Source organism: Erpetoichthys calabaricus, chromosome 16 (assembly GCF_900747795.2).
Source record: "Erpetoichthys calabaricus chromosome 16, fErpCal1.3, whole genome shotgun sequence".
NCBI lineage: Eukaryota > Metazoa > Chordata > Cladistia > Polypteriformes > Polypteridae > Erpetoichthys > Erpetoichthys calabaricus.
Genome location: NC_041409.2, coordinates 93,035,604 through 93,048,974, shown reverse-complemented (window position 1 = coordinate 93,048,974; position 13,371 = coordinate 93,035,604). Strand labels below are relative to the sequence as shown.

Genomic DNA, 13,371 nt, shown 5'->3' with positions numbered 1-13,371 from the left:
TCCACGCGGAGTTTATCTTAATCCCTGCTGTACTGGATTTTTTTTACACTGGCCGAGGACATGCAATCTCAAAATGGGTCAAAATGGAAACACTTGCCCTTTGTAGATAGATAGATTTGTGCTGCTGCTTTTGTAGAAATGGTGGTAAACAAGCCGTTCTCAAACCTGCTTAATCCGACTCAGGGTTGCAGAGGGGTGTGTGCCCACCAAGGCTGCATTTGATGAAAGTCCATTGTAAAGTCCAGTTATGAACATAACCACACTGGGCCAATTGATAACCTCCAAGCAACCTAACGTGCACGTCTTTGAGATGTGGGAGGAAATCCACAAAGACACAGAGCAAAACACGGATTTACAACATGGACAGATAGTCATTGATTAAACAGCAGACTTATCATGACATGTGAAAGTGAACAATGTAAAAACTGAGAAAGGGAAAGGCTTGTGAGTTGATCTGCACATGAAACAATGCGAGGAGGCTCACAAACTGCGGAAGATTATTCACACCAAACATAAATGCAATCGGACGTATTAACTTCATTGAAATGCAATGTTGATGAAAGTGGCTCGCTTAATTTTGACACTGTTTAATCAAGTTATAATTAAGAACATATCGATTAAGTGCTTGATCACTTTCCACCATTGCATGCAGTATTCATTTCAGTTTAAAATAAGCATAAAAAGCTCTTGTATTGCATTTTAATTTACGTGCATGGATCACGTGTCCTAAGAGCAAAGTAAACATATTGCATTGCGCAGAACAGCTGCTCCGATTGTATTGCATTACTTGGGAGGTCGTGTTTTACTAACATGCTTGAATTCTATAAGGAGGCAACAAAAGGATATGACCAGAGTGGAGCAGATGAGATTATTTATCTGGACTTTCAGAAAGCATTTGATTAGGTGCCACATGAAAGGATGGGCATCAAACTAAAAGAAGTGGGTGTTCAGGGTGGTGGTTTTAGATGGGTGCAAAACATGGGTCAGACACAGGAAACAGAGGGTGATGGTGCAAAGAACCTCATCAGAATTGGCCGATGTTAAGAGTGGTGGTCAGTAGGGGTCAGTGCTGGGGCCGCTGCTATTTTTAATATATATAAATGACTAGGGGGCTTACCCCCTGCTCGCTTTGCTCACCAACACCCCAGGCCTGCGTCACGAGCCAGCCTCTTCACGTGTCTGCCGCTCACGTTGTGAAGAGGGAGGCTAAATGCACCCCACGGAGACGTGGTCGCTCCTCCGAAACCCACTCTTAAATGGTGATACAATGGGAAACAAATAGTTTCTTTTTTACCTCCTCTTTGCTCAATCAGCTGCTGCATCTCGCGCAGCAATTCGAACATTTAAAAGCCTGTACAGTAGCTGTCTTTGTCATCTACTCTTTGTCTTTTATTTCCACTGGAGTGGTTAAATGTCTTGGCGCACAGTCTCATCTCGCGGGACGTGAGTTCTTGATATTTTTTACTTTATAATTTAAAAACGGAGTAATAATCTGAAAATCTAACCATCACATTAAAGTTCGATTAATTCTGAAAAGAATATGTAGGTTTTAAAATAAGCGTGATTTAAAGTGTGACAGAAAAACGTTGCATAAAATCGTTGCACTTTTAGGCTTAGGATTTTATATTGAGAGAGCAGATTTAGATAGGAATATAAGTAACAAACTGGTTAAGTTTGCAGATGATACCAAGATAGGTGGATTAGCAGATAATTTGGAATCCGTTATATCATCACAGAAGGACTTAGATAGCATACAGGGTTGGGCAAATGAAATTTTATGTCAGTAAATGTAAAGAATTACACAAAGGAAGTAAAAATGTTAGGTTTGAATACACAATAGGCGGTCGGAAAATCGAGAGTCCACCTTATGAGAAAGATTTAGAAGTCATACTGGACTCTAAGCTATCGCCTTCCCGACTCTTCAGAAGCCATTAAGAAGGCTAACAGAATGTCAGGTTATATAGCGTCTTGATGTGTGGAGTACAAGTCACAGGAGGTTCTGCTCAAGCTTTATAACACACTGGTGAGGCCTCGTCTGAAGTCCTGTGTGCAGTTTTGGTCTCCAGGCTACAAAAAGGACATAAGAGCACAAGAAAATGCCCAGAGAATTACAATTAGGCTGATTCAGGGCTACAGGGGATGAGTTATAAGGAAAAATTAAAAGAGCTGAGCCTTTACAAATGAAGATCAACAGGAGACCTGACTGAAGTGTTTAAAATTATGAAGGGAATTAGTCCAGTGGATCAAGACGATGACATTAAAATGAGTTCATCAAGAATACGGGGACACAGTTGGAAATTTAAGGGTTAATTTTGCACAAACATTAGGAACAATATACACTTGGAATAAGCGACCAAGTAGTGTGGTAGACAGTAAGACTTTAGGGACTTTCAAAAAACTCGACTTGATATTTTTCTGGAAGAAATAAGTGGATAGGACTGGCAAGCTTTGTTGGGCTGAATGGCCTGTTCTCGTCTCGATTGTTCTAATGTTCTATTTAAGTCCACATGTCAAAACAGCATGTAACCAAATAACCAATCAGCTTCAAAAGGTGTGGTAAGGGGAACCAACAGCTGAGATAAAAGGCATTCCACTTCTAAACATTACTGTGTTCTGGTGGCAAGCAAAAGTTTTGCCAATGTGGAAAAGGTTACTGTTATATTAAATAAATCATATATTCCATTCTTAGTCTGACGCAGTGGTCTCAAATTCCAGTCCTGGAGGGCCACAGTGGCTGCAGGTTTTCATTGACCCTTTTCTTAATGAGTGACCTGTTTTTGCTGCTAATTAACTTCTTTTGAATTAATTCTAATTAACTTGCTCTTGAAGACTCAGCCCCCTTAATTGTTTCTTTTTCCTTAATTAGCATCCAAACAATAATAAAATACAAAATGAGCCAAAACAACTGGCATCCATCATACAATATCTGAAAATAAAGAAAGATGGAAGATTTCAGGCATGTTGGTCTGCTCCGGTCCACAAAACATTTTACCAGTGCTCTTTGAAAAGAGAAAATTAACAATTTCAGAAATGTCTGCTATTGCACAGTAAGAGCAGCAACAAGCCATGGAATTAAAGAACAGGTTTAATTAACGACAAGCCTTGGCACCTAATTAAGCAACTGGTTGGAGTTTGAGACTCTGACTTAGTTGGTCTTCTGTCAGCTCACTCACTTCACATTTCATTTCTGTTTGGGGTCCATTTAAGGAAAGAAATGAAGCAACTGAGAGGAACAAATCTTAAAAAACAAGTCAATTAAAAGGAAAGGAAAAGGAATTAATTAGCAGCAAAAACTGGTCACCAATTAAGAAAAGGGTTAGAATGAAAACCTGCAGAGGGCCGGAGTTTGAGACCACTGGTCGAACGGTCCTGACTGGCACAGCAGGAAGTTTAGCCACAGCCGGTATTGTTATACCCCAAACTGTAAGAATCTGCAAACCATATTGACAGGAATACTGGTGTACCGATGCCCCAAGTGAGTGTTAACAGAATTGTAGGCTGCAGCTTTTCAGGACATTAGCACCTGAATATGTTCTAAGGATGTTAGAATCTTTCTCCTGCTGCTGCTGCTTCCATTACACCGGCCCCATTCTGGAACCAGCCGACAAAGAAGAGAACGAACTCATTATTTACATCACCACCTGTTATGAGAGGGTGAAACCTCTTCTGTATGAAGATCAGTCAGTCATTGTCCAACCCGCTATATCCTAACACAGGGTCATGGGGGTCTGCTGGAGCCAATCCCAGCCAGCACAGGGCACAAAGCAGGAACAAATCCCGGGAAGGGCGCCAGCCCACTGCAGGGCACACACACACACACACACCCACAAACCAAGCATACAATATGGACAATTTAGAATCGCCAATGCACCTAACCTGCATGTCTTTGGACTGTGGGAGGAAACATATGCAGACACGGGGAGAACATGTAAACTCCACACAGGGAGGACCCGGGAAGCGAACCCAAGTCTCCTTACTGCGAGGCAGCAGCGCTACCACTGCACCACCATGTCGCTCATGTATGAAGTTCATATTGTCCATTTTTAGCACCAGGTGAGCACACTCATGATTGGAACACCCTCTTGTTGCTGATTGGTCATTTGACTATATTCAGTTTTTCTAAAATTAATTAATTTTCTTGAATCGAAAAGCAACACACTCAGGAAATGCAATGCCTTTGTTTTTGCTTTCAGTTATGACACACCATCTACGGGCAGGAGCTAAAATACAGTATGCTTTTGTATTGCATTTTAAACTGACACCAAAATTGTGTGCCGTAGTGAAAAATGAATCATTTAGTTATGTTTTTAATTACAGTATTACACAATAAAATTGTGCCAAAATGAGATGACTCACTTGCATATACATTGCATTGTAATGAAGTTAATATATTGGATTGCATTTACTTTTGGCATGAATTATCTTCCATAGTTTGCGGGACTCCTACAGTTAATATGCAGATCAACTCAAAAGTCTTTCCCTGTCTCCGTTTTTACATTATTTGTACAGTAATTCATTTTCACATATCATAAGAAACATGTTGGACTTTGTTTAATTTTAACACAAATTATCTTCCATTAACAAACGGACCTACGTTGAGTTGTACTGCTAAGTAAGCATTAACCAACAAGAGCACATCGGAAATTACGACAGAGTTAGACTCTGGCTGTCTCCTATATTTCCGGTGAGTACCACCAGCAAAGGATTTTTGTGGGATGGAGGTAGTGATTTACAGCTTTCTAAATCAACCAGGGGATGAACAAGCCAGCAATACAGTGAGTGACGCACTCGTGTTGTGTGTGCTTTACGTCACGACTCTGCTGGCAGCAGATATCAGAAAGAAAGTAGACGCGGCCCACAACCACACAGAGTTGGCCTCAGTAAATGAGTTACAAAGCTTTAAATCAGCAACATTCATTTCATTGCAACATTTTTTTTAAGTGTTTTAATAGTGAAGAAGATAAACGTTTATCAATTTATTAACAATTACCCTTCCCCATCCCCCACCCCACAAGATAAAAATAAAAAATATTAACAAAAAAAAGACAAGTTTCAATAAAAAATACATAATATCTTAGATCCTATTTTTGATTTTTGTTTGTTTTGTGCGAAAAAAAAAAAAGGTTTGTTTCCTTATGCTAAATTTGCTTTGCCTTTTTAAGACATGCTCTGTACAATATCTGCGGACCACGCCAGCAGCTGGACCAGAGTAAACCGTTTCAGATAGCCCCTCTCACGTCACTATCTCTTAATTAGCTGGGGGGATAGGGGGTAAGGTTGTAACACACCTTCTCCATGGCAAGATAACCAGTGTACACCTACAAACAGCCATACCAGTAAAAAGCAAAGCTTCAGGATGTTAGTGGGATTTTAAAATCTCGACCAAAATGATCAGCTTGACAAAGTACTCAACATTATATCATATATGAAACGGGCTACCCAGAAAAGTAAAGTTAGCCATCAAATGAACAGCTGAAGGACGCTATATATTACTTTTTTTTTTTTAAAAGGGATTTCTTGGGATGAATAGATCAAGCCCCAAGCTGTATATAATGAGTTTTATAATAATAATAATAATAATAATAAAGCGTGCACTGGTTTCAAAGAGGTGCAATCCATCAAGACAGCAGTACGGATGCAGACCTCCATGAGAAATGACAACACACTGAGGTGAAATGATGGACGCAAAATGGGCTCACACTCGGCCTACACAGCCTTCATCAGATCACTGGCATAACGAGCAGCAACTATCACAGCATAGACAACTTCACAGTGTTCTGGTGGTGTTACAAATCTGGAAAGGCAATTTGATTTTAACATCCTATGTCTTCCTTTTGGCAGATGGTCATTATATGTGTGTGTAGATCTATCTATATATAAATCTATAGACAGATCTCTCTATATGTCTATAAATCTATAGACAGATCTCTATATGTCTATAAATCTATAGACAGATCTCTCTATATAAATCTATAGATATAGATCTCTCTCTCATATATATATATATATATATATATATATATATATATATATATATATATATATATATATATATATATACACAACCAACTCCAAAGTAATTAAAACCACAATAGTTCGTCCTATTTAAAATGAAATCAAGAATACAGCATACTATTTGGGAGTTTTACGTACAGCACCCATAATAAAAAGTGTTTCTCCAACCAGATTTGACTTTAAAACATGGTGCTGTGTAGGCATGCTCACCAACTGTATGTATTTCTAAAACCTTGGGGTAGGATCGATCTGCCAGCTGTAACTGTAAAAATCTAGTGGCCTCAGGCTGATTTCTTTAGTGTGCCCTCTGCTTCTAAACTCAGCTGTCTACACCCAGGTACTGGCTGGTTAAATACTGGGCAACACACAAGAGTGGACAATACTGTGCTACTGGTGCAATTCAGAGCAACTGCCTGTCAGGTATACTGCAAACAGGTTTTAATCCTATTAACTTAAAATAAAAAAAGCTAAAAAAGTTAAAAAAAAAAAAAAAAAAAAGCTTGTTATGGTTTGCAACAAACATGAGAAATGGCTAGCGAGCCAGGATGTTCTTTATACACTCATTTTCTGCAAGGTTATTTTCTACCATGTAATAAAACAAGTAAAGACCCCTTATTTCGAGGATTTCCTAGGTGCACCAGATGTGACTGTGCCCACTGTTCATCAGATGATTGATGCTGTCCAGGTTGCAGGTACCAATGCACAAACTGTAGAGTCATAATTTGAACAGCGGCAAGGGTGCATGTTTTTGTACAGTTGCTGGCACGTGGCCTCAAAAGATCGTGATGGTTTTGACAACTACTAAAACTTTCTCCTAAAGAAAAATAAAAACAGAAAGTGACTGCTGTGTACATCGATGTTTGTTTTGGCTTGCTGATGAAAAATCAGGAGAGGAAAATGCAGCTGGCAGCACACCTTTACCAACTTTATGCCTCTCAATTCATGTAGTTGCCAGGGACAAGTTTTACAATGTGGCAGCAAAATCATGATGCTTATTGGTAAGCCACCATGGTGCCGAGACCATGTAGCCCACGCAGTCCTTTAATTAGCGTCTGCACCCTCTCTTTCAAGTCACATACCCCCCCATCTTCCCCGTTTCCTGACGCAGTTTGGCTTTTGCACGGCCAGTGACAGCCCCGCTCCGCTTGCTACGGTTGCCCTGCAGTCCCCTTTTGCTACGGCATAGACTCTTGTGTCTTTCTAGTAGCCGAGGATTCCAAAACTTCCGTGGGCAAAGGTGACAGACATGTGCACTCATTTTCAAGTGCCGGGAGCGATGTGCCAGCAAAGTCAGGACCCGTTTGAATTGTTGCCCACATAACATGCATCGGCGCCTGGTGGCCAGCAGGAGAGATTTATGCCGGCTGTACTGATGGACTATCAGCCCAGACAGTCTCCTGAAGCTGGTTACTGTACACACAGTACAAGGAAATCTTTTTCGCCGCCAAGTTTGACGTTTTGCTCTTTTGTGCCGCTTCACTCGGGTCGGGACAGAGGATGAGAGACCAGGCAAACAGTTGGAGACAGGAGGTGGTATATCTTGGCTTTGGATGGCAGCTTGAGATACTGCATAAGCCAGCGGTAGAGTCAAGCTGGTCCTTAAATCTGAAGCATCAGCCGATTCAGCAGTAACTGACTGGGTAGCACCTTGCTGGCCGGGATCTGCTAAGGTTGCCGGCAAAAAGAAGAGAGAAGCATTGGGAGGAGGCTGGCTTGAAACTGCCGACGGTGCCAACTGCAGCAGGGCATTGGTGGCTGCCTGGCATTCAGATACAGTTGAATTTAGCACAGAACTGCTACTACTACTATTACTAGTTCCACTATTGTTGCTGTTGTTGGCACTTGCCTTGCTAATGCCATGCTGTGCCAGCCGGTGCCGGGTGAGACTATTGGAGTAGCCAAAAGTTTTTCCGCAAACTTCACAGCTGAAGATGCGTTCTCCAGTGTGAACTGTCTGGTGTGCTGTGAGGTGAAAAGAGTGGCGAAATGACTTCCAGCAGACGGAGCAGGTGTACAGGCGTGCTTTAGTCAGATCCTGCAAGTGAGGAACAGCCGAGGCAGCCCCGCCACCATAAGGAAAATAGGCAGCGTTATTGCCGGCACCACCACTGCCTGCACTGCCTCCCAAGCTCAAGCCAGTGATGGAGTTAATGGCTGAAACAGTAGAGGAGTTGTTGTTGAGTGTCGCTGTAAATTCACCACTTGCTGCCTGTGCTTTCTGGTGCAGTTTGGAGTGCCGTTTTAAGCTCTGTGCGTACCCAAAATCTTTACCACAGGAGGGGCATTTGTAGTTTTTTTCCCCTGTGTGCACAGTACGGTGCTTGGAGAGGTGGAAGGCCTCCCTGAAGTATTTGCCACACACTGGGCAGCGGTGCGGCTTCTCACCTGTGTGTATGCGATCATGACGCCTCAAGGTTTCCCGCCGGTTGAATCCACGGCCACACACGCTGCACAGGTACAGTTTCTCGGCGGTGCCCGCCTTCCCAGCATTACTGCGTTGATTTGCTGGTGCCGTGGTGCTTCCACCTCCCGCCTCACTGCTCTTTCTCCTTCCTGTGCCCGGTTCTCGCTTTCTTGGTTTCTTCTTCACCCGCAGATCTTCTCCACGAAAACTCTTATCTCCAGTGAGTCCAAGACTCCCGAGAGCACCCAACCCACCAAGTCCCAGGCCCAAGTTACCCAAAAGCCCTCCAATGATATCTCTCCTATCGTCACCCACACCTCTGTCTTCCACTGAAACACCAGGTAGCAGAGAGATGGCTGCTGTCACAGCACTGCTGGCTCCTCCGTCTACCTCATCTTCGTCATCCTCCTGCTCGGATTCCTCAAGGAGAGAGGAAAGAGGGAGATGGGGATGGAGATTTGGAGCCAAGGGGACTTTGCGAAGGAACTGCTGACCCTGACCTTCCCGGAAAAATTGCAACCTGCTCACGGAAGTGGTGGCATCTGTGGCGCATTCTTCAGCCGAGTCCCTCAGTCTCTTCACCCCTTCCTCATCTTGTCTTTGTGATGACACTTCAACCTCACCATCTTCAGTTTTGGCACTGGTCTGATGGAACCTGGCTTGACTGACCAGCTCCTGTCCAACAATTCCATCACGGTAGGTGAAAGCAGATCGCCTCGGCTGAGGATAGTCTGTTCGAAACACAGAATTGGAATCAACACTACGAGACTGGAACAAACTAGTTGGAGAAGACCCAACCCCTCGCTTGGAGACCAAGTCTTCTTGTTGTCTTAGATGCAGGGTAGGATCAGGGCTACCCTCCAAAAGAGCCCCAGCCTTTTTCAGTTCATCACCATTAGGGTCATTTGTAGTAGAGTTCAACCTGTTGCTAATACTGTCTGTACCATCCTGGCTCCTGTACAAATCTAGGGTTGTTTGAGGATTGCTGCTACTCGTGGCATTTACGACTGAAGGCAGTGACATTCGCTCAGCCTCTGCCAGGCCAGCAGCTGCTGCAGCAGCAGCTACAGCTCCCCGCACAATGAAGATGCGTTCAGCCTCCTTTTCACGAACATCCCTCTCCTTTTCCACCTCAAAGTCTTCAGTCCCAACACGACCATATCGTCCATCACTGCCAATAGTCAGTGGTGGCATCACTGTTTGTGGCATTTGCTGCTGGAGTGTTAGGGGCTGGGGATTGGACAGGCTTCTCCCTGAGGAAGACTTCCTGGATGGTTTGCCACAAGTCCCAGAGGCCCGATGGTTTAGAAGAGACGTTGACTCCCGAAAGCAGCGACCGCATGCTGTGCAACGGTATGGCTTCTCCTCGTGGATTTTCTCATGGCGGGTAAGGCTTTCTCGTCTATTGAAGGCGCGCTGGCACACCCCACAGGCATAGGGCCGAGCCCCTGAGTGGATCACTCGATGTTGCAGCAAGTGGCCTCGTTTTTTGAAGCCCTTCCCACAGTCAGAGCACCGGTGGCATTTGTCTGCAGAATCTTCTTGTAGCGTCCCACCAGTGTCCCCTCCACTTTGTGTGAGGGAGGGATTACCTGAGCCACTCGCTGTTACGAGGCCATGACTACGTAAGTGGCGCCTCAGGCTGGATAGATGAGTAAAGTTCTTCCCACATTCACCACATTGGTAATACCTTTCCTTCTCCTGCTCTGGTGTTTCCGGGCAGCTCTCTGCATTCTCAGTTAGCTGCTGCTCCTCGGTGGTTTTTGTGGCAGTCAAAGCTGTAGGCGTGGTGCTTACTGAAAGTGAAGGGCTTGGTGTATTGGCTGAATTCTGAGCAAGGCTTTGTGGGCTATCAGCAGCAGTACTACTGGTATTGCTGTTGGAGACCGGGACTGCGATTTCTCCTTTGCGTTGAGGCAGATAACCTGCCATGGCCTTCTTTCTCCTGCCTCCTGAGCCACTTGTCAGAGCTGATCCCCCACCTTCTGTTTTAACTGAACCCATGGGCTCCTCCTTGAGAGCAGAGATGAGAGGTGGGGGCAGAAGTCCTGGGTGACATGTCGGATCTTGGGCAAGTGTCGCTGCCAACTGGTTAGAAGATAGCACAGGTATGCCTTGCATGCTCTGAAACTCGAATCCTGTTGCAGCAGCCGATGTACTGGTGATAAGCTGGGGGCTGGGATGTGGTGCCCCATGCAGGCCATGGTGGTGTTGATGATGTTGAGGCAGCTGGAGAAGTGAGGCCTGCTGTGACGTGTTGGTCAGGTTCGACTCTAACTGATGATTCTGAGCATGATGCTGTTGCTGAGCTGGGGGCTGCTGGGAACTAGGATGCAAACTATGTTGGCTCAAACCCAAGCCGGAACTTTGCTGGGCCATAAGAAACTGTTCAAGATTTGTGTTGGGAGCTACGCCCATTCCAGAGAGAAAATACTGATTTGCAGCCAGCATACAACTAAACTGCTGGTGTAAGCTACGAGCTTCGATTCCAGCGCTGCCATTCTGACCAGTCGCAGCTAGCTGGTGGGCACCTGCTACCGCAGAAGGACCTGAAGCACTCTGATGTACTCCCAACCCAGAATGCAAGGGGGGCGGTGGATGAGGCCCACCAGGAGAAACACCAAAGGGATCACTGCCAAACCGCTGCCCATGTTGCACTGCATGGTCAGAGGCTGTAGCATCAGTAGAATGGAACGGAGTCACTGTTCTCAGAAAGTGTTGATATCGGGAGTCCAACTTAGGCTTCCGGCTTCCGCTGGAACCTTGCTGTTGCTGCGATGAAGGTGGAGGTACAGCTGCAGTGACTGTTGGTTGTTGCTGGAGCTGCAACTTTGGAAAATTTGCGCTGCTGCTGGTAGTTGTAGCAACAGTTGTTTGTGGTGGTTGTTCTGTGAATCCAGGGCGCACTGCTTGTGGCCCTCCAAGTCCAATACCAGTTAGACCAACAAGTCCACCTCCAGAACCTCCTGTATCTTGTCTTTCCAGTCCCAGTGTTCCCATAGCAGTCTTAAACTGATGGTGTTGGTGACTACTTAACATTTCAAGAATGTCCATGGAGTATCTCCCAAACTGCAGCATCTCCCAATCAGTGGCAGAAGGACCAGGACCAGCTGGGGCACTCCCTCTTCCTACTGCTGAGGTCCCTGTGTTGCTGGAATTGCTGTTGCCGCTGGGTGCAGTTCCTGATGAGCTTGTCCCTCCACTACCATTACTGTTTGTGCTGCTGCTTCTTGTTCCGGAGTTGTCCATTGTTGTTTCCAGGGCTTACTTTTCTATATTCCACGCAGAACAAGATCAACCAAGACACCTACCTGCCAGGGGAGGGAGGAGAAAAAAAACAAACAAAAAAACCCCATTAGTATCATTCATACAGAGGACACCACTATATCAAACCACATTCAGTTTCTTTTAATAACCATCATATTTGACTTCAAAACGCAAAAAAATGTTCACAGAAAGGACCATCCTAGTAACTCTGAGAATGACTTGTTCACACTTATGAAGGTCAAACCACTAAATCCCCAAGTCAACAGCATTCATGTTACAGTCCAAAATTCAAAGAGCCAAACAGGAAGCTAAAAAGAATCTCTTTCTCATAAAAGTCTTTAAAGCATTTGTTTTGCTTACAAGCCAAGAACTTGGTTTCACTAAACCACACATTATTCAAGATCTTTGTATTTTTATATGACAATACTCCAAAGATGGCGCTCTGCTCTCTGCTATGGCAAGCAGAAACCCACCCAGGGGTGTCTTGGCATTTAGCTGAGAATTGGGGATCATGGCTTCAGGACTTAACTGTATTCCCAGCATCAATGATAGCCCCTTATAGGTTTTAAAGGCTGAACCTGGTTATGGCCAACTAAGCTAACTAGTCACGAGGCAAGTTGGGTCAAAGGCAGGGAAACGGTGTAACTTGAATTTGGAAGGACAGGGAGGGAGTGTGTGTGTGTGTGCGTTTTTTTGAGATCTACATGTTTGCAAGTGGGGCGGCACGGTGGCGCAGTGGGTAGCGCTGCTGCCTCGCAGTTGGGACACCTGGGGACCTGGGTTCGATTCCCGGGTCCTCCCTGCGTGGAGTTTGCATGTTCTCCCCGTGTCTGCGTGGGTTTCCTCCGGGCGCTCCGGTTTCCTCCCACAGTCCAAAGACATGCAGGTTAGGTGGATTGGCGATTCTAAATTGGCCCTAGTGTGTGCTTGGTGTGTGTTTGTGTGTGTGTCCTGCGGTGGGTTGGCACCCTGCCCAGGATTGGTTCCTGCCTTGTGCCCTGTGTTGGCTGGGATTGGCTCCAGCAGACCCCCGTCACCCTGTGTTCGGATTCAGCGGGTTGGAAAATGGATGGATGGATGTTTGCAAGTTAGTCACCCAGGTTGAGAGAGAAATCAGACCCTAAATTAGTTAATGGAGCAATTCAGGTTTATTTTGTATCTTAACTATTACACCCAGATGAGCAGTCAACAAACCATGTTCCTGGAAGCAGAGACAAGAAGAAGTGCCAAGGAGAACAGGGACTGGGACCAGCACAAGTACTCACTACTTTGCACAATTAGGAGGACACTGAAGCCTATTTGTTAACAGTCTTCAAAATGACTGCAAAACGCAATACGCTTGCCAAACCATGAATGGGCATACTTCCTAGACCCTCTTTTCACCACTGAGGCACTAAGGGCATACTACAATCATGATGAGTTGCATACCTCTGTGAGCTACTACTGTATGAGCTACTAAAAAGGTGACATTTTGTTAAATGGACTCAAACCACCTACAACTGAACACCAGCAAAACCAAGGAGCTGGTGGTGGATTTTAGGAGGCCCAGACCCCTCATAGACCCCGTGATCATCAAAGGTGACTGTGTGCAGATGGTGCAGACCTATAAATATCTGGGAGTGCAGCTGGATGATAAATTAGACTGGACTGCCAATACTGATGCACTGTGCAAGAAAGGACAGAGC

The 13,371-nt window shown here is 44.9% G+C and overlaps 1 protein-coding gene across 3 annotated transcripts in view; it reads right to left on the bottom strand.

The window, feature by feature from the left end:
• Positions 1 to 13,371, bottom strand: part of si:dkeyp-69b9.6 (uncharacterized) — a 752,000-nt gene that overhangs the window by 698,748 nt on the left and 39,881 nt on the right. Inside the window, exon 2 of one of the 3 annotated variants that reach the window (XR_007933635.1) lies at positions 6,154 to 11,730. Coding sequence is in view for 2 of the 3 variants with exons in the window: in XM_028822176.2 (XP_028678009.2) it covers positions 7,082 to 11,668 (4,587 nt within the window). In the remaining variant the exon portion in view is untranslated. Of the gene's footprint in view, positions 1 to 6,089; positions 11,731 to 13,371 lie in introns of those variants that run through there. The other 2 variants (XM_028822176.2, XM_051919812.1) reach the window with 2 other exon arrangements.